This window comes from Notamacropus eugenii, chromosome X, assembly GCF_028372415.1.
Source record: "Notamacropus eugenii isolate mMacEug1 chromosome X, mMacEug1.pri_v2, whole genome shotgun sequence".
Lineage (NCBI taxonomy): Eukaryota > Metazoa > Chordata > Mammalia > Diprotodontia > Macropodidae > Notamacropus > Notamacropus eugenii.
In genome coordinates this window covers 92,559,947-92,583,723 of record NC_092879.1, presented here as the reverse complement: position 1 = coordinate 92,583,723, position 23,777 = coordinate 92,559,947, and the positions used below count along the sequence as shown (strand labels likewise).

The window sequence follows — 23,777 nt, the reverse complement described above, 5'->3', positions numbered from 1 at the left end:
AGTGGTAGTTGAATGGGGCTTGGAGGTCTGGATGTTAGGCATTCTAAGAGGTGGGGCTGAGGAGGGAGGGCCTTTTAGACATGGGGATCAGCTAGTGTGCCAAGGTGCCTGAGCTGGAGATAGAGTAGTGAGTCTGACCTCAAAAGAGAAGATGCAGAGTAATCGGTAATAAGATTAGAAAAGTCGGTTGGGAGGCAGATTGTAGAGAACCCCGAAATCACAACCTCATCCATTTTAAGAGTAGGAAGAAATTTCAGGGACCATTTGGATTTAATCCTACAATAGTAATAGGGAACAACAGTAGATTTTTCAGGAGGGAGGTAGTAGTTCAAAATCAGTTCCTCAGCACTTATTATGTGTGGTGGGGTGTAAAACCAAAACTGAAATGGGCTTTACTTGCCTTCAGGTTCCTTAAATTCTCCCAGCACACTTGGCTATATGTGATAGGCATCGAGTTACTCCCTTTCCCACAGACAGGCTGGTGGTTGACTGGGATTCACAAGGAGCCTGCAGTCTAATTTCCAATTTGCCTGAGGCATTGCGGGACTGCTGATTGATCATTTCCCCTCTTTGTCAGCACTTGGCTTGTCTTGAAGGACTCTTCCTTTACCAGCGTTTGAACACTACCTCGTTTTACAGATGAAAACCGGAAGGCCAGAGAGGGGAAGGGACCTGCTTTAGGTCATACAGCTTTTAAGTGGCAAAGGATAGAATCAAACCGGCAGGTCTTTCCACTACGCTGTAGTCTCCCCAGCTACCAACTACCTGCCCTTCTCCCTCCTTAGCCCACTACCAGAGCATAACCAGCCCTTCAGGAAATGAACACCATGTGCCTTCTTGTCCCTGGTCTGATAGCATCAGGGCTAAGTGGGACAGAGAAAAAGGTCTCCTGATGGCAGTTCAGAGGCTGCCTTCTATTCCTAGCTCTCCCACTGAGTGAGCTGGCAATCCGTGGGCGTGCCTCTTCCTTCTCTTGGCATGCCTAGGACACAGGCCGTCAAGGATTTGTAACCTACCTCCCACGGCTGACGAAGCTCAGCCAGCAAGGGCTGGCAACTTGAAATGACATTCATTTCTACCTTGGGGCTTCTGGCTCAGCTGCCGATAACAACAGCAAATATTTACTTGGAGCTTTCTGTGCTAGTGGATGGCACTGGTCTAGGCACCAAGGGCAGGTGGAGCTTTCCCTAAGGCCAATCTAGAACACCAACCACTAGCCTAGCTTGATGCTTCACCGTGCCTCCCTCTGCCTTCTTGCAGCCTCAGCAGGACAGTTCCCAGGGGCCCAGAAGGGCAACTTTGGCGGAGTAGATCTTGTTCAGGTGTGTACGCATTAGACGAGGCAGCCTACCACTCTGAGATGCTGCGAGCCTTTGGTCTGGCACTAGGGGGAAGGGGGGAATTGGGGGCCAGAGGGAGAAGGCATGCAATATGGATTGGATTCAAGGATTGGGTACGAATGCACTGTAGACAAGTGGTGGTTCAGGGGTTGGCAGTGGGAAAAGCCTGTCCTGAGGAAGTAAGATGGCTCGTGTGGCAATTTTAAAAAGCTTTTCCCCTCCCTCAGGGTACTTTGCTGCTGAGGGATTCTGGGGAGAAGTGAGAGGTTTGGGGCCCACTTCAGGGATTTGCACTCAGTGCGGGTTAGATCTGGGGATCTGGTTGAAGGTCACACAGGGCTCAGCCACTCTTTGTTCCCCAAGTCGATGCTAACTACCTTCAGGGCAGCGTCAGAAGCCAGTGGCCAGATGTATTCAGAGGAGATCCTAGTGACCCTCTCAAGGCTCTGGCAGCTCAGCATTTCCAGCTCTAGTGGCCTGTTCTAGCTGAAGAAGGAAAGTGCCAAGCAGAGGCCAGGCTACCCTCTAACCAACTGTGTCTATTAGGACCTGGGAACTAGGAACCAGGAAATGAGACCAAAGAGACTAGGGAGAGTCTGAAAGGCAGGGAAGGGGAAAGAGCAAGGAGGGGGCCTGGGAGGAAAGGCAGGTAAGGCCCCTGCTGCCTCTCTCCTATACAGTACCATGCCAAGCCAAGGTGAGGGACACAGGACTGGACCCTGTCCCCAAAGAATTTGAATTCTGATGAGATCTTCAAAACAAAGGCTGACTGAGCATTAATGCTGTAGAGTTAGCTCCTTGTGTATTATAGCCTTTATTTATTCTTGCCAGTTTGTGGCTGGAGAAAGCAAGGCACACAAATTCAGGCTAAGTCTCTGGAGGCTGAGCCTGAGAGCTGGTGCCTCACAGAGTCCCCAGAGTGGGGTTGTGTGGTGCTGAGACAGAAGCCCCAAACTTGGAATCAGGAGATCTGGGTTCAAATGCTACCTCTGTCGCGTTGGGAAAGCCACTGTACCTTACTGAGGAAGGTTTGGCTTCCTCATCTGTAAAATAGGCGTGTTTGGAGAGGACTAGACTGGATGGACTTTTCACTTCTAAATCAGTGATTTTAACATTGCCTCTCCAGCAAACTTGGGGTCTGCTTTCAGACCCCAGTCTTTCCCAGTCAGCCTTTTTAAAGCACCTACTATGTGCTAGCCACTGTGCTGAGTGCTAAGGATACTCCTCAAAGAACTTGAATTCTTCTAATGGGGCAGACAACATATAAGAACTAGGTACAGCAAGAAATATAGAATGTAAATAGAAGGCAGACTCAGAGAGGAAGGCAGGAGCAGCTGAGGACATGAGAAAAGGTCTCCTTCAGAAGGTGGGATTGGACAAGAGCTGAACCTTGAAGGAAGCTGGGAATCCGGAAGCCTTGTGGAGGTGAGGAGAGCATTCCAAGCTTGCAAGCTGGGTTGTTCGAAGAGAGTGCTGGGAAAGGAATGGCAAGGAGACCCTTGGAACTAGGGTAGAGTGTGGGGAGGGGACTAAAGTGGAAGAAGACCACCTTCCTTCCAAGAGGAAGAAGGGACCAGGTTTCAAAAAGCTTTAAATCACAAAGAAAGGACTTTGTATTTGATCCTAGGGGAAAAAGGGAGCCACTGGAGGTTACTGAGCAGGGGAGTGAAGTGTTCAGACCACTAGGCTTTAGGAAAATCCCTTTGGCAGCCAGGTGGAAGCTGAAGTGTTGAAAATCTGATGGGCAGTAGGACCTAGCGAGATTCCACCCAAGCTAAGGCGGAGCCACCTGCTTAAGCACCATAGGGTGAGTAAGTGAGTCCCTAGGGTGTGAGCCCATGCGTGGGAAGCTGGGGAGGCTGGAGGACGCTCTGCCTTTACCAGCGAGTCAGCCCGTCTAGAGCGATGATTCCTTCAGGGCTGGGGCGCCAGGGCCAGTGTGGGCACAGCTGCTTCGGGGGAGTGGCAGAAGCCAGCCGCTGGCCTCATCTTCCTCCTTTGCTTCGGAGCATCCCCTTGTCCAAGTGCCTTCCTCCCCTGGAACCGGCAGGCAGACTGCTTTGATTTGTCTCTGCCTATTCCCACCCATTTCTCTCCTGTCCCCCTTCCCCCAGCACCTCTATTCCCAGCCTTTGCATTCCTGCCACTGCTGGGGTCAGCCACCCAACACCTGGGCTGGAGAACGGGCTCTCTTGAGCCTATCGGAGCAACAGGCAGGGCACAGCCCAAGCACGGACACGGAGGTGGTGCTTCGCTTCTACCCACACTTTGTCTCTTGGAAGCAAAGTTTCTCTTGGGTGGAGGCTAGGACCACACTGGTCTTTTGTTTGCTCCTTTCTCTGTGTCTTTTTGCCTGTTGCCTCCCTGTGTGTTTGTGTGTGTCTAGTTCCATCTCTCTCTTCCCCTCCCTCTCCCCTTTCTTCCTCCTTCCCATACCCCACCTTTCTGGGTCTGTCTGTTCTCCTCCCCCTCCAACCCTGTCTTCATCTCCCTGTCTCTCTGCCTGTCCCTGTGTCTGTCTGTCTCTCTATCCCCATGGCTCTGTCTCTCTCCCCTATCTCACTCACTCCTGTCTTGCTCTTTCTGTCTCTCTCCCCAGAGAATTGGTCCTGGGACCACGTGCCTGTTTACCTGCCCCACCCCAGGGATCAGGATCTCGAAGCCCCTCTTCCCAGCATCTCTGCACTCAGCCGGATCTCTGCACAGGACAGCCAAAGTTTTCCCAGGGACAGAGGAACCCAAGAAGTAGTTCCAGGTCACTGTGGAGCAAGACAGCAATGGAGGAGATGAGCAGGGTCTAGCCAGGCTCGGGACACTCAGGCATCTGCCAGTCACTCACCTGTCAAAGCCCAGTACTCTCCTACCATTAGTCTTTTCTCAAAGTCTTCTCCAGGGTCACCTGGTGGAGGCAGAAGCCTTGAACTTGAACTAGCCTTAGAGCCTCCGTGCTCTCTGTGGGCCACCTGCAAGAGGACCCAACATAGGTGCCAAGTTTTGTCCCAGGCCTCTGAACATTCTAACTTGGGTGACCAGTGGTTCTCTGGACAACCAACACAGTGGTGGCCACTGCAGTACCCACCACCACGGCAGACCCAGAAGAAAGCCCTGTCCCCACCCCCTCCTTCCCTGAAGTCAACACGGCCAACTTGCCTCAGGACAGAAAGTCCCTCTTCCAACTAATCGGTGTCCTCGAGTCACCCCTGAGCTCCCAGAATGCCTCCTCCTCTGTTCTATCTCAGCAAGCAGATGAACCCATGAGGGACTCCCAGGACCACCAGGGGACAGACAGTAGCTTTGAGATCAACACAATTTATGAGAACAGCGATGATGTGAATGACCACCAGCCAAGCCCGCAAGAGTCGGTTATCCGAGGGCCCAATTCTCGCTGCAAATTCCCATTTAGCATCCTCTTCTCCACATTCCTCTACTGTGGCGAGGCAGCGTCTGCCCTGTATATGGCTAACGTGTATCAAAAGAGCAATGACACTTACTGGATGACGTACACTGTTGTCTTCTTCCTGTTCGCCTCCATCATGGACCAGTTGACCCTCATTTTCGTCCACAGGGATCTGGCCAAAGATAAGCCTCTCTTGCTGTTTATGCACCTTATTCTCATGGGACCACTTGTCAGGTGAGTAACCCACCCTCTGTCCAACTGACTCGTAGTGGCAACCTTTCCTTGGCTGTAAACTCCTGGAGGGCAGGGAGGGCCTCTTTCATTTTCATCTTGGCATCTTCCTCCAGCCTAGCATAGTGCCTGCCTTGTATGCCTCGAAGTAGGTACCAGGTGCTGTTTATTCCAGACCGGTGCCATTTTCCCTCCCCCATCTGATAATAATACCTGTCATCTGCAGAACACTTTAGATCACAAAAGTGATCTAAAGGTGTTATGAGTATTCCTATTTTCAAAATGAGGAAATGGAGGCCACAGTGTTACACATCTAGGAAGTATCTGAGATCAGCCCCAAACCCAGATCTTGGCACCAGGCACTGTGCTATAGACACACAGGTGGGACCTTCGATCAACTCCCTCTGGCATTTCTAAAGTGTGTACATCTATCAGGTGCCCAAACCAGTGGCTGCCCTCACAGACCTTCCACACCACTGAAATGTCACCAGGATGAGCTAGTGTGCTGCCCCTGTACCCCTTTGAGTTTGGGATTATTTTGTTATCACTGGACAGTGTCTGCTGTATGACTGTGTGACTGAGAAAGCTGATGGGGGGACCATCATTCCCTTCACACAAACACACAGACACACACACACACATACCTACACACCCCTACACCCACATGTGCGTATGCATGCATATTGTCCTTTGGTCCAGGGCTACAAGGCCTGGTATCTTTTCTGTTTGATATCCAGAATTCCCATCCAGGTGATGATCATTCCTCCGACTCCCACCCCCCACCTGCTCTCATGCCCACCTACTAGTCTTGCAGATGGGTCACTTTGTCTGAAGCCAGACAGCCAGCACTGAGCACCACTTTGCTCTTTCATGGCAGGTTCCTCCCCACAGCCACCAGATGTTGGAGGGACCCCCAGAAACCTTCCTACCAGTTAGAAGGGGGCAGTGACTGGTACCTGTCTCCTTCCTCTTTCCTCACCTCTCCCAGTGCATTTTACAGTAGGATGATTTCATGATATAAAGAAAGCCCTTATTCAGATGCACTTGTAGTTACAAGATTGAAAGCGGGAATGAAGGTCAGAACCCTGGTCCAGCCTCATAAAGGGAAGGGGAGGTGACTTCCCAGATCACATAAGCAATAAGAAGCAGTGAGGGTTCAATTTGAACTCAGATCCTCTGCCTCAGTACCCCATCCCTGGCCAGGCAGACTTGGAAGGAGCCAGAGCATCCTCAGTCTCATTGTTGAAGGCATCTGAGTAGGGAAACAAAGTAGTATGGTGCCTGAGATTGGGAGAGTAGAATGAATCACCTGGGGACTCCTCATGCCAACGGTATGGCCTGAATGCCAGGCACAAAGCTGAAGAGAAATAAGGAATGTGGGTCAGAAGGAGGTGTGGTGCCGTCATGCAGGAAACATGGCTCAGCCTTGGAGAACCAACTCAATTCGAGTCCCAAGGAAAGTCTAGGCACCGTTCAGAACCCAGAGAAGATGAAGGAGCCAGGCCTGCTGCCTTCACAGGGCTTAGGTCTGCTTTGCTTGGTTGTTGTCCTTCATTCTCGGAGAGGACCAAAAGGACATCCCTATGCTAGAGTCAAGTCACAGTGTGTTTGACTCTGGCTAATCAGACCAATAGGAGCTCGGAACATTCTACCACAGGTCGGGCACAAATAGCCCATGTGAACTGGTCTGGTAAACAGTTACCGTGCACAGGAAATACTTGGGAAGGCTTCAGAGGTTGAGATAGGCTCCCAAGTCATCCCGTCTTAGGGCCCTTGGGCAGGCAGGCTGGCTAGTGGAGCCTAAGGATTCCTTTTCAGAATAGTTTTTCAATAATTGAAGGAAATGTCAACTCTCAGAGATGAGTGAAAATAAAGATTTCACTTCCCCATCCAAATTCCTGGAGCCCCTGACATCTCTCCAGGCAAGCTTGAGGTCCATGGACCCCAGATTAAGAAGCCAACAAGTCTGTCGACCAACAGACAGATGAGGCGGGGGAGCACTTGGGAGAAGGTATGCCAGGGAAGGGGAAACAGGATGAGTGACTAAAGGTTCAGAGGAGAGTATTTGGGCCATAACCTAGAGTGTTCATGGGAAATAATGGCTAAAAACATTGGTTAGGGCCAAATTGTGGAGAATGCCAAACTAAGGGGAATGAATTTTATTTGCTAGGTAATGAAGAGCCATTGAAGTTTGGTTTATGTGGGGGTTATGTGGGTGGGGAGGGCTTTTATATAATCAGAGCATTCCATTAGGAGGATTTTCCTTAAGATCAGGAAGAAGCTTCTGGGCCATGAGAGCTACCCCAAAGCAGAAGGGCTCATTGGGAGGGTCCAAGCAGAGGCCAAGGGACCACTGGCCAGGGATAGTATTGCGGGGAGGGCTGGACTAGCTACCTTCTGAAATCCCTTCCGGCTCTGAGAATCTGTAACTAATGCAGAAGACGTGCCAGTCCTTTAATATTGAAAGAAATGAGCAGAATGAAGAAAGGAAGGGGCAAGGAGCGTTGGTAATGTACCTCCCCCACTTTCACTTTTGGCAGTCCCCACCCCCAAAGACAGCTTTGGTTCTGTTCCCATCATGCTTTGTTCCTGCAGATGTCTGGAGGCTATGGTTAAGTATTTTGAAGTGTGGCAGAAGGCCGATGAGGAGGAGCCCTATGTCAGCCTTACTCGAAAAAAGATGTTTCTAAATGGCCAGGAAGTACTGCTCGAATGGGAGGTGGGCCACTCCGTCCGAGGCTTGGCCATGCACCGGAATGCCTACAAACGCATGTCGCAGATCCAGGCTTTCTTGGGCTCAGTACCCCAGCTGACCTACCAGCTCTATGTTACCTTGGTCTCCACTGAGATGCCCTTAGGGAGAGGTAAGTGGGAACAGAAGAGGTCACCTGTGGGCTCAGCAAGCTGGATCTCCAACCCATGGGGGGACCTGCTCGGGCATCTGCCCCATGTGGGTCTGCCTATCTCCTCCAGTTAGTGTGAACAAAGCTTCTTCTCTGGGCACTATTTGCTTCAGCAGCTAGTCCTCTCTGCTCCCAGAAGCAGCCTGGGCAGCAATTAGGAAGGCAGGTTTGGGACGTTTCCCCTGTCCTGGGTCTTGTCTGAATTTTCACTTGGGAATCAGGCCTGGCTGACTTTGCTATTTGAAAACCAGTTCTCCTGTTGTCCTGTCCTCCTGAAGGTGAAAAGCAAAGGATGGGGGGTTGGGGGGGAGGTAGGTGACCCAGGGCAAGAAACCGAGAAAACAAAGGCCTTCATCCCAGTTCTGACTCTGTGGTGTGGGAATGTGTCCTAACTAGTCATTGCCTCATTTTCCCACCTGGAAAATGGGGAGCAAGAGATGATTAATCATCCGTAGCAGAAGCTGTGATCATCTGAATGTCTGTTTGCCAAGTACAGTTCCATTTAGCAAAAGGTTGGGCTAGCCTTTGATACAACTACAGGCAGCAGTGTGGGGGCAATAGGAGAAAGCAGTGATCTGGAGTCAAAGGATCTGAGTTCGAATCTAGACTCTGTTTTGTTCTTGTTCTTGTTTTGGTTCTCTGGTCTTGTGCAGAGCCCTTTACCACGAGGGGCCTCGTGTTCCTATCTGTAAAATGAAAGGGGTAGGCTAGAAAACCTTGGTTTTGTCCTCCCTTGGTTCTTCAGGAAGTGGAAATATCTGAAAAAGACTGGGAGGCAAAAACAAAACTCCCCTGCAGAATGGGCATTGGTTCTAGAGAATGCTAAGGGGCTGATGCTTAAGTCCTGGAGACGATGCAGTGGATTAAAGCTAGAACCTCAAGGAAAGATGCATTTCCCTCTTTCCTCAAGCTCTGTTAAGGCTTCTTAGAGGAAGAATAAAAGTCATGAACCAGTCCTCACCAGTCCAGTATCAGCCATTGATACAGCTATAGAGACATCCATTATCTCCTCTGAGCCTCACAACACTGTCAGGGCTAACTGCTGTTAGAATCAGCATCTTTTTACAGATGGAAACTGAGGCTCAGAAAAACACAAGGGCTTGCCCAGAGTCACTGAGCTAGGGGTTCCTGATGCCAAGTGCAGCACCTTCTCATCAATGTGGGTGCTCAAGCCATTGATAGAAAGCGCAGCCCTGTCTATACCTCAGAGCAAGGGGCAGCCTTGTGTCAGTAACCAGGCCCCACTTCATTTCTTCTGTGACTTCACCCTGTCTTCATTTCTTCTCACCCACCAATCCAGCCCAAGTAAGCATGGCAATCGTCATGGCAGGGAAAAGGTAACTTCTTCCCATGGATCCCTGCAGGGACCCACAGCTGGCCTCAAGTCCCAGATGTTGTCCAAGTGCCAGTGTCATCTTGATTCTGATCTCTCACACTGCCCATCGAAGGTGCTGTTGGCCCTGGGCAGCGGGCTTCCCTCTTGGGCCCTCCCTGGCACTTGTGGCTACTTCTGCACTGTAGCTAATCTCTGGGCCCCCCTCTCATTTTCTCTTGGATACTCACCACCCCTAACTTCCTCTCTCAGCTTTGAATGTTAGAAATGTAAGGACTCTCAGAACTCAGATAGTCCACCCCCCCTTACTTTACATGTGGGGAAACTGAAGCCCACAGCAGGGAAATGACTTGCTCAAAGTCACACACCATATTAGTGGCAGAGCTAGGACTGGAATGTCCATCTCAAACTTGAGGCACTGGGTGTTTACCACTAGAACACATTGACCTCAAAAGGAGGTCAAGGGGATACTCAGAGTCACAGAATTGGAGAATTGGAAGGGAGCCGTCCCGTACATGAAGAAGGCTCACCACAGTGACATGCTCAACAAGTAGTCTAGCTGAAGCTTCTGCTTAAAGATCTCCAGGGAGAGGGACCCCATCCCCTCTCAAGGCAGCCCATCCCACTTTGAGATAGCTCTGTGATCCTAACACCAAGCCCATAGTTGTGTCTTTACACCTTGCCCATACTGTTCCTGGGACCAAACAGAGCACTGGACCTGGATTCAGGAAGACCTGAGTTTAAATTCTGCCCCTCAAATACTTCACCACTGTATGCCTCAGTTTCCCCATCTATAAAACGGAGATAATAACAGTACCTACCTCCTAGGGTTGTTGTGAGGATGAAGTGAGATATTTGTAAAGTGCCTTGTAAAATTGTAAAGTGCTATGTAAATGCTAGTTATCACTTGTTTATCATTAGTATGACAAAAAAAGTACCAACCCCTTTTGGGGGGGTCTTTAGATTTCCCTCACCTTCCACAGTTGATCTTGGGCTTTAGCTTTTCTGACATCATTTTTACAAGATTGGGCAACACTCTTATATTCATCCTGTGTTACTTGGCCTTCCTTCCACCCATTTTCAGTACTTTGATATATTAAAGTTGCTTGGCTGATGAGTTCTCTGTGCATCCACGTCATTCTCCAGATAGATCCCATTTTTCTGCCTCATTGGAATTGTTTTCATTTGTGTCTTTAGAATTCCATCTTTGAGCTCAGTAACAGCAGCAGCAGTAACAGAAAATCTCAGAGTAGGAAGGGAGCCCAGAGCTCCATCAGCTAGTTCAACCCCCATCTCAAGCAGGAGGCCCTGCATGAGTCTTAAGGGTTCACTAGGCATCTTCACCATCCCCTAGCACAGCCCCTTCCACTTTGGCTAGCTGTCATTGTTAGACAGTTCTCCCATTAGAGCAAGATATAAGTGGCTTGGCCAGATGGGCAGAACTGAGCCCTGGCACCCTGACTCCAAGCTCTATGTGGCATCTACTATTCCTCTCAAAACCCTGAGCTCTTCTTCACATTTTAGGATAAGAGCTGGAAGAGACCTTTGACATCAGTTGAGATCAGATCTGGGTGACCCCCAGAATGGGGACATGTCTTGCCTCAAACTACCCAGGTAGCAAACAGCAACACCAGGATTTGAATCCAAGTTCTCTTACTACACTTGCCACCCCACTGTACTCTCTTTGTGATATGTTTTCCTAAGGTTAAGCAAGACTTATATAAGTATAACCAAGCATGATGGAATCACCAATTTCAAGCTGGGAAGGACTGGCTTTGAGGTCCTTTAGAACAGTGGTGTCAAACTCAAATAGAAACAGAGGCCATTAACCCATATGTAAGGATCCCTGCGGGCTGCATATTGACTTAAAAAACCAGACATGTTTATATTTCTTTTATATTAATATATCAATACATTAAAATCAGATAGGAACTTTGTTTTAATGTAATTTAATTGGATTGGGACCACACTCAGCCACAGGCCATGTCTTTGACACTTCTGATCTAGATTAATCTTATTTTTCACAGGAGAAAACTGAGGCTCAGAGAGTAAGTGGCTTGTGCAAGGTCATATAACTACTAAGTGACAGGGCCTAGATTTGAATATAGACCCTTTGACTAGAGACCCAACAGTTTTTCTTGATCATTGTGTACAAATGGTGGAACTGGTTTTCTGCAAAGGTATTGTCTAAGTTTCTCCTCCCAATATGGGTTGTTTTTTGTTTCTCTCCCCAGTTGGGCTATAACTGTCTCTTCCATATCTGCTCAGAGTCCCATAGCTGCCTTCCTCCTGCTCTCTTGTTTACTCTTGGCTTACATAAGTTGCCTTCTTTGTGTTAGTTTCAAGACACAATCTTCTTTTTATCATTTAAAACTATTTGTATTGATATATTTTGTTTTTGCTTCACCTTTATTTCCAAATATCACACTTTGAAATATCACCCTGCTCTTCTCTACCCAGACAGACAGCCCTTGTAACAAAGAAAAAATAAGAAAGGGAGGAAAGAGGCCATTCCAGAGAACTACCTTGTCTGACACAGTATGCAATATGGTGGCTGACCATACATGCAAGATCCCACGCTCATAGTTCCCCACTTTTACATAGGGAGATCAAAGTGCATTTTCTCAGCTCTACTTCAAACTTAGTCATTGTAATGAAATCAGATTCTGTTTCTTATTCTTTCCATTTACATTGTTGTAGTCAACATGCATATTATTTTCTTGGCTCTACTCACTTTGTATCAGTTCATATAAGTCTTCCCATGCTTCTCTGAATTCTTCAGATCCATCATTTAATATGACTCAATAATATCCAATTACATGTGTGTACCACAACTTGTTCAACTATTCCCCAAATGTGTTTGATATATGTGTGTGTATGTATATATATATATAATATATATTGTATATATATATGATCTTTCTTTATGTTATTGACCTCCTTAGGACATGTAATAATAGCTAGCATTTACGTAGTGCTTTAAGATTTATCAAACACTTTGCATATGTTAAGTCATTTGGTCCTGTGATGTGGGAGGCCTAATTAGCCCCATTTTATAAATGAAGAAACTAAGGCACTGAGAAAACAGGTTCATTCACCTACTCGATGAGTAGATGGGCAGGATTAGAACCCCAGGGCTTCTGATTCTGAGTCCCATGCTCTATACACCATACCACCAAGCTGCTCTAACACGCCTTGCAACGTGATCTCTTGGTCAAAGTGGATGGACATTTTGAATCCATCTGGTTTTCTAGACATCTTTTTTCTAGCATAATTCCAAATTGTTTTCCTGCTTGGTTGGATCAGTTCACCACTCCATGAACAGTCAGAGTGCCTGTCTTTTTTCAGCCCCTCCAACACTGACCATTTCTGTTCTTTAACATTTTTATGAATTGGTTGCATGTGAAATGAAGCCTCAGAGCTATTTTGATTTACCATTTCTCTAACTGTTACCAATTGGGAGTGTGTTTTCATATGACTGTTAATAGTTTGCAGTTCTTTTGAGAATTGTAAATCATTTGAATATTGAAAACCATGCATATCATTTGAATACCTGTGCAATGGGGATTAGCCCTTGGTCTTATGGGTTTGTGTTCATTTTCTCTATATTTTTGATACCAGAGATCTGTTTGGTATGTAAACATTGTTTTTCCCAGTTAATAGGAAAACACTGACTCTAACTTCTTTTTTTCATAACTGCATTGATTGTCTTGGAGACAAAGTTTTTCAATTTCATTTAATTGAAATGATTTATTTTATTTTTTTGCAATCATCTCTTTCCCTTGTTTGGTTAAAAAAAATTTCTAACCGTAGTTCTGAAAGGCCTCTGAACCTGTTTCCATTTTTTTTTTTTATATTCAGATTTTTGAGCTTTCTGGGAAGCAAGCTGGAGGATGTTGGTCTAAAACATCTGCTTTCTGCCAAAGTGCTTTCGGGCTTTCCCAGCAGCTTTTGCCAAAAAGGAGTCTTTTTTTCTAAGTAGTTTCTATTCCCATGTTATCCAACATGGAATTATTGAGTTTGACGATTGTTCATCACAATTTCCTGATAATCTAATCTGTATGACTTATCCCCTTTTCTATCTTTATCTCTTAGCAAATCATTTGGACAATTATTGCTTAGAATAGACTCTGAGGTCTGGAAGGGCTAGTCTCCTTGAGTCCCTGTCTGAACTTCTCTGGGGAAATGTTATTACCAGGGTGAAGAGGAATTCAGATGGAAGAAAGGAGACACAGAGCTCTTCCTTCCCTGTCCCTGGGCCCAAGGGATCCAGCTAGAAGGGACCCCAAGTCCAGTCCACAAAAAAAGGAGACTTGGGAGTACCAGGAAGTGAATTTAGGTGAGGGGCCATTAAGGGACCAAGTGCAAGCATTTGATAGCAAATGGAAGTGGGCACACGGAGTGAAAATATCTCACACTGGCTCTTAACTGGAACATTTGAGCCTCACTCAAGGTTTTGGACCACTGAATCATAGGGACTGATTATAGGATCATAAGATCTTAGATCTAGACATGGAAGGGACTTTAGAGGTTATCTAATCCAATCCCTTCATTTTACAGAAAAGAAAACTGAGGCTCAGAGGTGGGAAATGATTTGCCTAAGGTCATACAGCTTTTAAATGACACAGCAGGGGTTTGAACTCAGATTCTTTCACTCCACATCTAGGATCATTTCTACTGCACCATGCCACCTCTTGTTCATGATGTGACACCCCACCCACCCCCATCCTATATTTCTTCCTGCAGTGATCCTGATAATCTTTGCCCTGATCTCTGTCACCTATGGGGCCACCCTGTGCAACATGCTGGCCATCCAGATCAAGTATGATGACTACAAGGTCCACATACATATGACAGAGATCATCTGTGTCACCATCTGGCGGAGCTTGGAGATCACCTCCCGCCTGATTATTCTGGTGCTTTTTGTGGCCACCTTGAAAACTAAGGCATTGCCCTTCTTTATGATTAATTTCATAATCATCCTCTTTGAGCCCTGGGTCAGGTTCTGGAAGAGTGGTGCTCAAATGCCCAACAACATTGAGAAGAACTTCAGCCGTGTGGGCACCTTGGTGGTGCTCATCTCCATCACCGTGCTCTACTCGGCCATCAACTTCTCCTGCTGGCCAGCAATGCAGTTGAGATTGGCTGAGCGGGACCTGGTGGAAAAGACTCAGAACTGGAGCCACATGGCCGTGCACTACACGGTGAGGCTGCTGGAGAACATCGTCATGGTGCTGGTGTTCCGCTCTCTGGGGGCCAAGGTCTTGATCAATTACTGCCACACCTTCATTGCTGTGCAGCTCATTGTGGCCTACCTGATCTCCATTGCCTTCATGCTCCTCTTCTATCAGTACCTGCACCCCCTTCGCTCACTCTTTCCCTACAATGTAATCGATTACCTGCACTGTGTCTGCTGCCCCTGGTCCTCTCAGGTCAGGTCAGGAAATCTAGAGTCAACCGTGGAGAGTCAGTTAAGGAATAGCATCGTCTGATGCTTCCCCCACGGGGGAGGAAAGGTTTGGGAGAGTGGGGATTCATGAGAGGAGATCTATAACTCAAAGTACAAGATTGATCCACCTAGAAAAGCAGTCACATGGCCATTGGAAGAGGAATCTGGGCCCTCAAGCTGCGAGAAGTTCACAGTTCACACAGTCTAGACCACAGAAGAAGGGCCATACCCAGCTGTCATCTCCCACCCATACACCCATGCACATGGCCCCTTGAGAGCGTACATACATATACCCACACCCACACTCATACCACTGGGAGCCATCTGGAAACTCCCAGCACAGATGGGATGACTATACTTCCAGGGCTGAGCTGCTAGACTATATTTTGGTGACCAGTGAAGGTCTATCATGAACAAAAAGCCATTAAGAAACCACCTGCCACAGAACTCACAAACTTCAGGAGAAGTGGCTCAGGACCCTCAAATTTTTCCTGAGCAGTCCAGGAGAGCCGTGTGTTCACCCTACCTACCTATGGCCTACTTGTGGCCTTTCAGGACTAAACTATCTTCCCAGCATACTCTTCACAAGGCTTTCCTGCACGGGCCACGAGAGGCAATGGTTTGTTCAGGTTTCCCCATCCTCCCCACTTGGCGCCATCATCATAAATCCCTCCAAACCAGCTTCCTCTCTCACAATTCAGCCGTTCTGTTAATGTCTGATTATAAATTATTTCAACAATGCTGACCTGTGACTGAAAATGTTTTTACTTTGCCCCTTCCCCCACCTTTACCTGATTTTAGATCCTGTCACTTAACTGTTTGATTTCAGGGGTAGAAGGGAATATGCTTCTCCCTGGTGCTTGGAGAAGGGTAGGGGTTGCCGCTCCAAGGGGGCTAGATATTAATCAAGTCAATCTCAATGACTAAATCCCATCTGAGGATACAGATGTACAGAATCAGAGATTCTGAAGGGGCTTCAGCCCATCTAGGCCAACGCATACTCCCAAAGAAGCTATCACGACAGTGAACTTGTCCAGTCCCTGACAAAGGGGAAATCAACTGCCTCTTGAGGCACTCCCTTCCACTTTGAGAGGCTCTCACTGTTGAGAAGTTATCTTAAACCCACATTTTCCTCTTTGCAATGGCCCCTCCCATTCCATTGCTCCTGGTTCTGCCCACCTCCCTAGAGTGACCTTGGAAGTACTTGAAGACAGCTGTCACATTCAGCCCACCACTTGTCCCTCCAAGACTTGTCTTTTCCAGGCTAAACATGTCCATGTCCTTGGACCTATCCTCTTCTGGCATAGACTCAAGGCCTGTCGCTATCCTCTTCAGCTTCCCAGTGACCTGTCTGAATACAATGGAATCACCTGTCAATTCCCTTTTCCTTGGAGCTGGACCCCTCAATGTAGCCCAAGATCCCATTTGCCCCCTTGGGCTGTCTTATGGTGTTGCTAACTCATTAAACATGTAGTCCCCTAAGACCCTCAGGTCTTTTTTCAGATGAATTGTTCTCTACACTTGCCCTACCTTTGTTCATAATGTGTTCACTTTAGAATAAGTAGTTTGTATTCACCAACTTTCTTGTCCTGGTGTGGATGGATACAGGTATTTATTTCCTTTTCTAAGTTTTCTATTTAGTAGTAGCTATATCTTTTAAGTTTCTTAAGAGCAAGGGCCATCTTCGTATCTCCAGCACCTAGCATGTTGCGTTGTATACAGTAGGAGCTTAATAAATGTCTGTTGAATTAGTTTAAATTGCACTGGCTTTGGAATGACATTTAACATTTATTTAATGTTTGCAAAAGACTTTCCATAAATTTGATGCTCACTACAACCCTGTGAAGGAGCTGTTATTATTATTTCTATTTTATAGGGAAAGGAAACTGAGGTCCAGAGAGACTTAGTGACTTGTCAAAATGGCAGAGCCAGGATTTAAGCCTAAGCCTTCTAGCTTCAAATCCTGCTCTTCTCCCATCATTCCATGCTGCCACTGTGATATTTGTCTAACTGGTTGTCCCAGGCCTGCTTCCCAGTAAACAATGGAGCTAGGCCTTGGGAGAGAGCCACTCAACCCAGTAACTTCTACCAGCTGTGAGCACAAGTAGAACTTGACCCCATCTGTCCCAGCCATGATGTGATTCAGTGACTTGAGTGCCACACACCATGGAAATATAGAGCCAGACCAACATGGCTGGGCAGGACACCAGTAAGAGCTGGAATGGAAACATCTGCATTGGAGAAGGCCACTTCTGGACTGGATTGGCAGGTTGGTTGCCCCTCAGGGAAGGATACTTGACTTGGTAGGTAGATTCTACCCCATTTCCTTCCCAATGTCAGTGAGCCAACATGTTGGGAATGTGAAGAACAAAGCCAGGAGGGCGGGGAGAAGCCTCTAACCTGAAAAACCTGTAGAGATGAGGAGGCTTCGATATCAATGAAATTGCATCATGTCCTGGTGATGTGGGGCACCTGACGCTGGCCAGCCAAGTCACTTAGTGTTTCTGACCTCTAGCTTTCTCAGTTGTAAAATGGAGATTTAAAAAAACCAATCTCCCTGTACTGGTACCTCACCAGATACTAGAAGGGGCAGCAGAGGCCTAGCTCAAGCCCCTCCTTTGACAGACTGAGGCCCAGAGGGAGGAAGTGTCTTCCAGGCATAGGTCTAGGGCTCCCTCAGGAGCCTCTTGCCTACCACGGTAGAATTCAAATCCATGTCCTCTGACTCTGAATCCAGAGCTTTTTATGGTAACTCATCACCTCCCAGGGCTGTTGTAAGGCTCAAACGAGAGATAGTGTAACTGTTAAGTGCTTTGGTCATTTTCAACCACTAGAGAAATCACAGCTATTTAGCTCCAGGTTTTTGTGGGGCAGGAAGGAGGTTTGGGGGAAGGCTTGGCCCATTTTGCTTCACCTTCCCATCTCCCAACACTGCCTGAAGTCACTGTGAGCTCCCCCACATAGCATACCACCCCAGAGGGAAGCATTTTCCTGGATGAGCCAAGAGGCCAAAAAGAGGAATGAGCTAGTGGTTGGGCCTGGAACCCAGGAGGCAAGGAAGGACCCCAAGAGTTTGGGGAAAATGCTGAGCCGATGGAGTTCAGCTAATAGCTCTGTTTCTGAGCCCATGCAAATTGGGCTGTGCTGAGGCTATCCAAGTTAACACACCAGGGGGGCAACATATAATAAAGTGACAGAGTGCTTATCATTCAGTCTGCAAGTTATTCATTGAGTACTGGGGGTGGGGAGGCATGGGGTGGGTTGGACAAAAAGAATCAATTCAACAAATCATGTTCCACAAATCCAAAATCTAGCCAGACCCCCAGCCTTACCTTGTTTCCCACAGTACCCCATCATACCCTCTCTGATCCAGCAAAACCACCCTACTTTCTGTAGGCCACATCCCACAGTAGATTGCTGGCATGAGCCTCACCCAGTGTCTGGAATGTGCTCAGCTCAGGTACCACCTACTCAGGGTGACTTCCCTGTTCCCCACCCTGCCCACCCCCAAGCTGAATTCTACTGGCAACTCTCTCTCCAAATATCCTCAGAGCCCTTGATCTGTGGCTCTCTTCTGCCCCACGTATGACTCTGGGTAAGTCACGGAAGCTCAGTTTCCTCAGCTTTTGAGATGGGGAAAATGATAGCACCTCCAACAACCTCCCAGAGTTGTTGTGAGGACCGATATCCATAACATACCTGCTAACAGGGTAGGTGCTTGATAAACACTTCTTTTAAAACTTGTAAATGCCTTTCTTCCCTTACCAAGTTTGAGCCTCCCAGCAATCCTATAAGGGTAGAAACCTCATTATGTTATCCCCATTTTACTGATGGGCAAACTGAGGCTCAGGGAGCTTTAAATCACTCGTCCAGGTCTTCCTGACTCCAAGTTCAGAATGCTCTCCACTCCCTCCAGGCTATTTCCTAGTAACTTGCAATTCAAATGTTTGCTGAATAGGGAATGGAAACCACAGATTTCATGCTCAGGGGGTTTACAATTCAGCTGTAGAGCTGGAAAATGGAGAAGTATTCAAGCAAGGTGTTAAGCAATTGAAGCTGAAAAGGAAATGCAAGAGTGTGTTCGTCCTTCCTTGTGTTTCAGAAGACCACGCCATCAGAAATGATGACATGACTTGCACTTGACTTTGTTTAGAGTGAGGGAGGACTGTGCAGGTCACCAGCCTTACTTCTCCTCCAGAGCCATCTAAATTCAGTGACCAGATATTCATCAGGATGACTGGAGATGACCCAGGATGAGGCGATTGGGGTTAAGTGACTTGCCCAAGGTCACACAGCTAGTGAGTGTCAAGTGTCTGAGGTGAGATTTGAACTCAGGTCCTCCTAACTCCTGCACTGGTGCTCTATCCACTGTACCACCTAACTGCTGCATGAGTAAGGAGGGCTTTGGGAGAGGATCCTTGAATAGCATCCAGCCCCACCCCTGGGTGACCAAGAGTTCCCCCCTCCCCCCATGCCTGGCCTGTATTTAAAGACTTTTCTTGGGCTAGAAGTGTTTTCACTTTTAGACGCTCTAAGGCTGAACTTCAGCCTCAGTCTGCCTCTTTCCTCCTGCCCTCTGGGGTCAAGCAGTACAAATGGAATCCCTTTGGCCCTCAGGTGACCCTTTAAATATTGAAAGCCAGCTCTAGCCACTTCATTGACCAGCCTCCCAAAGTAGCCTGGTGCCGTGTGGGTATGGCCTAAGGTGGGGGAGAGAGAGAGGAGGTGGAGCCAAAATGGCAGCAGAAAGCCTGGACTCCTGGAGCTCTCCCCCCAAACCCTCCAAAGACCTTTAAATAATGCTACTACATAAATTCTGTAGTGGCAGAGCCCACAAAAAGACTCAGGGAAACGCATTTCTGACCTAATTCAACTTAGAAGGTGTGCAGGGAAGGTCTGTCACACCTGGGTGAGAGAAGAGCACAGGCCAGCCCAGACCAGGCCCAGTAAATCAGGCCCCAGTAAACCAGGCCCAGCAAACCTGGAGCAGGCCTCAGGGGTCACTGAGTGGGCAGCGGCTGCCTCTGGAGCCCTCAGCCCACAGATGGATGGTAAGAAGGTCAAACAACTGGTCAGAAGGACGTTGCAGGGGTCTCTTTGCTGGCTCTGAGGCAGGACTCTGCTGCTTTGTCCACACTCATATCCAGGTTCCAGGCCTGGGTGGCATTCCAGGGGTGAGGAGAACTAGTGCACCAGAGCTTGCAGCCACAATGGAGCAGGGACCCTGGTCACAATTCCAGGGTTGAAAACAGTGCTTATGGTCACTCACAAACCAGTGCACAGTACCCCAGAGCAGTAGACACGCCTCTGCCTAGCTCAGAGGTGGGGAACTTGCAGCCTCGAGACCACATGTGGCCCTCTATGTCCTCAAGTGTGGCCCTTTGCCTGAATCCAAACTTCACAGAGCAAATCCCCTCAATAAAAGGATTTGTTCAGTAAAACTTGGACTCAGTCAAAAGACCACACCCAAGGACCTAGAAGGCTACATGTGGCCTCGAGGCTGCAGGTTCCCCATCCCTGCCCTAGATCATTCCACCTTAGAAGAGCCAAAAATTTACAGATCCCCAGAATCAGTCCTGAAAACAGCTGCACAAAAAGCCTGAAGTTTGATACAGTGCCCTCTCCACTTGGGAAGCACAGCCCCACTTTAGCATAGAATTAAAACTCAAGAAATAGACTGGAAATGAGCAAGCAGAAAACAATTCTGACCTTAGAAAGTTAGGATGGTGACAAGGAAGAACACAACACACATCCAGAAAAAGACAACAGTCAAAATTCCTGCATCCAAAGCCTCAAAGAAAAATATGAATTGATCTCAGGCCATGGAAGAGCTCAAAAAGGATTTTAAAAATCAAGTAAGAGAGGTGGAGGAAAAATTGGGAAGAGTTATAGAAATTGAAAGAATTCACTGCTCACCTTCCAAAAGAGATCCCAAAATGAATATGATAGCCAAATTCCATACCTCCAAGATCAGGAGAAAATACTGTAAGCAGACAAAAAGAATTCGCGTATCAATTTAGCTAGACATTCAGCACATACAACATCCTATCAATATTACTACATGAAACCAAAGAGCAACTGGCCATGTTTACAGAAGTCCAGGTTCATCTTTATGTAGGGGTCTACTTTTAATGTATTTTTACATATGTAGTGATCATAGTAACATAAATTATCATTGCCATTTTAAATCCAGTATGCAACGGTTACGAGAATTTTGTTTCCACAAGGTGGCTGATTTTGACCATGTTTACATATATTAGATCATCAAACATTTGGAATTTCTAACACACTAATCTCTAAAGTAAATGTATTAAGGGCTTAGTGCTGGGATTTCTAAATTGCTAGGACCTAAGAATTGACAATGTCCTGCAGATTTCTACCATTTACATTTTTGCCTAGGTCACAGAATCAAATTCTGCACATCAAAATACATGCAGAGCATATATTATTTCACTCTAAGGTGGTATGAAGTTCATGACATGTTTGCATTTTACCCAGAATAAGGACCATATCAGATACTTCATTACGATTTTTAAAAATATGGAAAGATAAAATGTGCTCCATGATACCTAGATTATATATTTTTTGACCTGAATTCTAAATAAGTTTTTAAAAGTCCATATTTTTCTAATGACTTCATTTTACATTATTATATTGTATTACATATGGAGGCAAAGAACTGTATTTAAGTCTGTATGAATCATACAGAGCCATGAAATATGTCAAGTTTATTAGATTTGTATATGGTTGCAGATGAGACTGTTCCTACTTAAAGGAAAACATGGCCTCTTCTAATATTTTGAAATGATTTTGTAAAGAAATGCTTTTATATAAACAGATTTTAAAATTTAAAAAAATTCACATATCAACGAGCCACAGTCAGGATTACACCAGAAAGAAAGGAGGATCATGGAAGCATTTTTTAAAAATCACAGACAAGCAGAACAGCTCTGAAAGCTAAAGACTGAATTTTATGTGCACACACACACACACACACACATATGTATGTATCAGCTCCACATAAGAGATTTGCAATTTCAAATACTATACTCTCCTGTGCTACAATGCATAGGAAAATACACATTTTATTTGGTGTTCAGGTTAGAAATTTTCTGAAATTAAAGACAGCTCTCATGTCCTCCCAAACCAGGAGCAAACACCACCACTTTTACCATCAGTCCCTATGGCATGGTTTCAAGGTCCTTCAGCATGCTGAATACTGGCCAGATTCAAAGAGTGGTTGTCAATGGTTCAATGTCAACTGGACTGGAGTTTTCCCATAGCGTGTCCCAGGGGTCATGTTTGACTGTATGGTTTTACATTGTTTATCGACAAAAGCATAGATTGTTTGCTCATCCAGTTCAAATATGACACAAAGCAGTGAGTTAGAAACCCATTGAATGACAGTCAGGATCCAAGAGGCTAGAGCATTAAACTAAAGTCTTTTTTAATGATTAATCAATCGATCAATTAATTTAGCAAGCATTTACTATCTCTCCCACTTCCTCATTGAACAATAAAAAAAGAAAAAGAAATTCCCTTTAATAGACATGCATTGCGCAACAAAAGAAATCCCTATGTTGGTCAGTTCCAAAAATACAAGTCTTATTGTGCATCTTAAGTGTTGGGCTGTCTAAAATAAGATGAAGGGATAAAGGGAAAAAATCTCCCAGCTGGGTTCCAAAACTCAACTTCGGACATACTGGATGTAGGGAAGAGGGGGAGGCCTGACGGGACGTAAGGGTTACAGAGCAGTTTGTCTGCAAAGACCAGGGTGTGTGTGCTAAATATGAATCCACATCTTGACAGCCTCAAGCTAATAGGATCTTGGGTAGTGGAAGAGATGCTCCTGCTGTCAGACCACATGCAATTGTTGAGCTGTTCTGGGTTTCAGGGTTTATGAAAGACACTGAAAAGCTGGAGAACAGAGGGAAGTGCAGGACCAGGCTGAGGAAAGGCTGAGTCTTTAGAATTAGAAGAAGGAAATAGGTGGGATTAGCCTGAAGGGGAGGACATGGGGGGGGGGGGGGGAACATGAGTGCTGTTTCCTGAGGCTATGGGTTGGACTACATGGCTGCCTAGGACCCTACCAATAGACACCCTGAGATCCGACCTGGGGGGGGGGGGGGGGGTAGGGCTGGCATGTAAACCACCTTGTGGACCTGGCCAGCTGCCCACAGGGATTCCAGGCCTGACCCTGACTGGGCCGCTCTGACTCCTTCCTAGCTGCCTCTGCCGTTCACGTGATCTCCCTTGCACCTGTGCTGGATGACAAGGCCCAGATTTCCCCTGCACTGAGGCAGAGACCAGATGTTCACCAAACTGTTTACACTTCCCCAAAGCATTTGCTTCCTGTTCATCATTTCTAACTTTGAAACCAATCCTGTTGGAGACCCCAGCTCCCTTGGGGCTGAAGTGATTGTCCCAGAGAAAGCTTTTCTCCTCTCATTTTCTCTTTCCTCCTTTGGCACTGGCACCCTCCTGTGGCCAGTCTTAATGATAACACAACATCAACCTCAAACCTTGGATGCATGCAATGCGTATAGTTGATGCCCATTTTACAGATGAACAAGTGAGGTTCCCAAAAGTTAAATAACAAAAGCAAGGTCACCCAGCCAGTTCATGATGCATACAGGTCTCCCAACTCCCAGTTAGGTACACTTTCCACTAGACTGTATCGTCTTGAGCCTTGCAGTGGCTTCATTTTAGCTACCTTATTTATCTGAGTGGAGAGGGAGGAGGAGGAAAAGGCCAAGGAGGAGAAAGGAAAATGAGCCTAATTTTGGAGCAAAGGGATGCTGCCAGCTGCACTGCATGGTCAAGAGGTCTGGACCTGGAGTCAGAAGACTTGCCTTGTGATTCTGGTGCTGCCTGTCACTCTGTGCCTTCCTATGAGAGAAAAAGAAGGACCCTTGGAAAGGACATCTCATCTAGCCTCCTTCTATCATCCCAGGGGAAGGCTGGGTGTCCACTGAGGCAGCCTGAGTAAGGTGGGTGGGAGCCCAGGAGGAGGAAGAGGAGAGCTCTGGAAACACGTACAAGACAAACTGTCGGGAGAAGCTGCGACCAAAGGTGCACTTTCCCAGATCTGGTCTCCCTCTACTCCCTGCCAGGAACTGTTTCA

The 23,777-nt window shown here is 47.0% G+C and overlaps 1 protein-coding gene across 1 annotated transcript; it reads left to right on the top strand.

The window, feature by feature from the left end:
- The first annotated feature begins 2,207 nt into the window (after positions 1-2,207).
- XKRX (XK related X-linked) lies at positions 2,208-16,405 on the top strand. Its single transcript, XM_072626414.1, has 4 exons — positions 2,208-3,583; positions 3,940-4,971; positions 7,564-7,832; positions 13,951-16,405. Exons 2-4 carry the CDS (start codon positions 4,595-4,597, stop codon positions 14,694-14,696), a joined length of 1,392 nt encoding a protein of 463 aa, XP_072482515.1. The 5' UTR covers positions 2,208-3,583; positions 3,940-4,594; the 3' UTR covers positions 14,697-16,405.
- Positions 16,406-23,777: the final 7,372 nt, after the last annotated feature.

Coding starts and splice junctions, on each gene's coding strand:
- XKRX (XM_072626414.1), top strand. CDS start 4,595: ATGAGGGACTCCCAGGACCACCAGGGGACAGACAGTAGCTTTGAGATC. Junction 4,972..7,563: donor CTCATGGGACCACTTGTCAG/GTGAGTAACCCA, acceptor TTGTTCCTGCAG/ATGTCTGGAGGCTATGGTTA. Junction 7,833..13,950: donor TGAGATGCCCTTAGGGAGAG/GTAAGTGGGAAC, acceptor TTCTTCCTGCAG/TGATCCTGATAATCTTTGCC.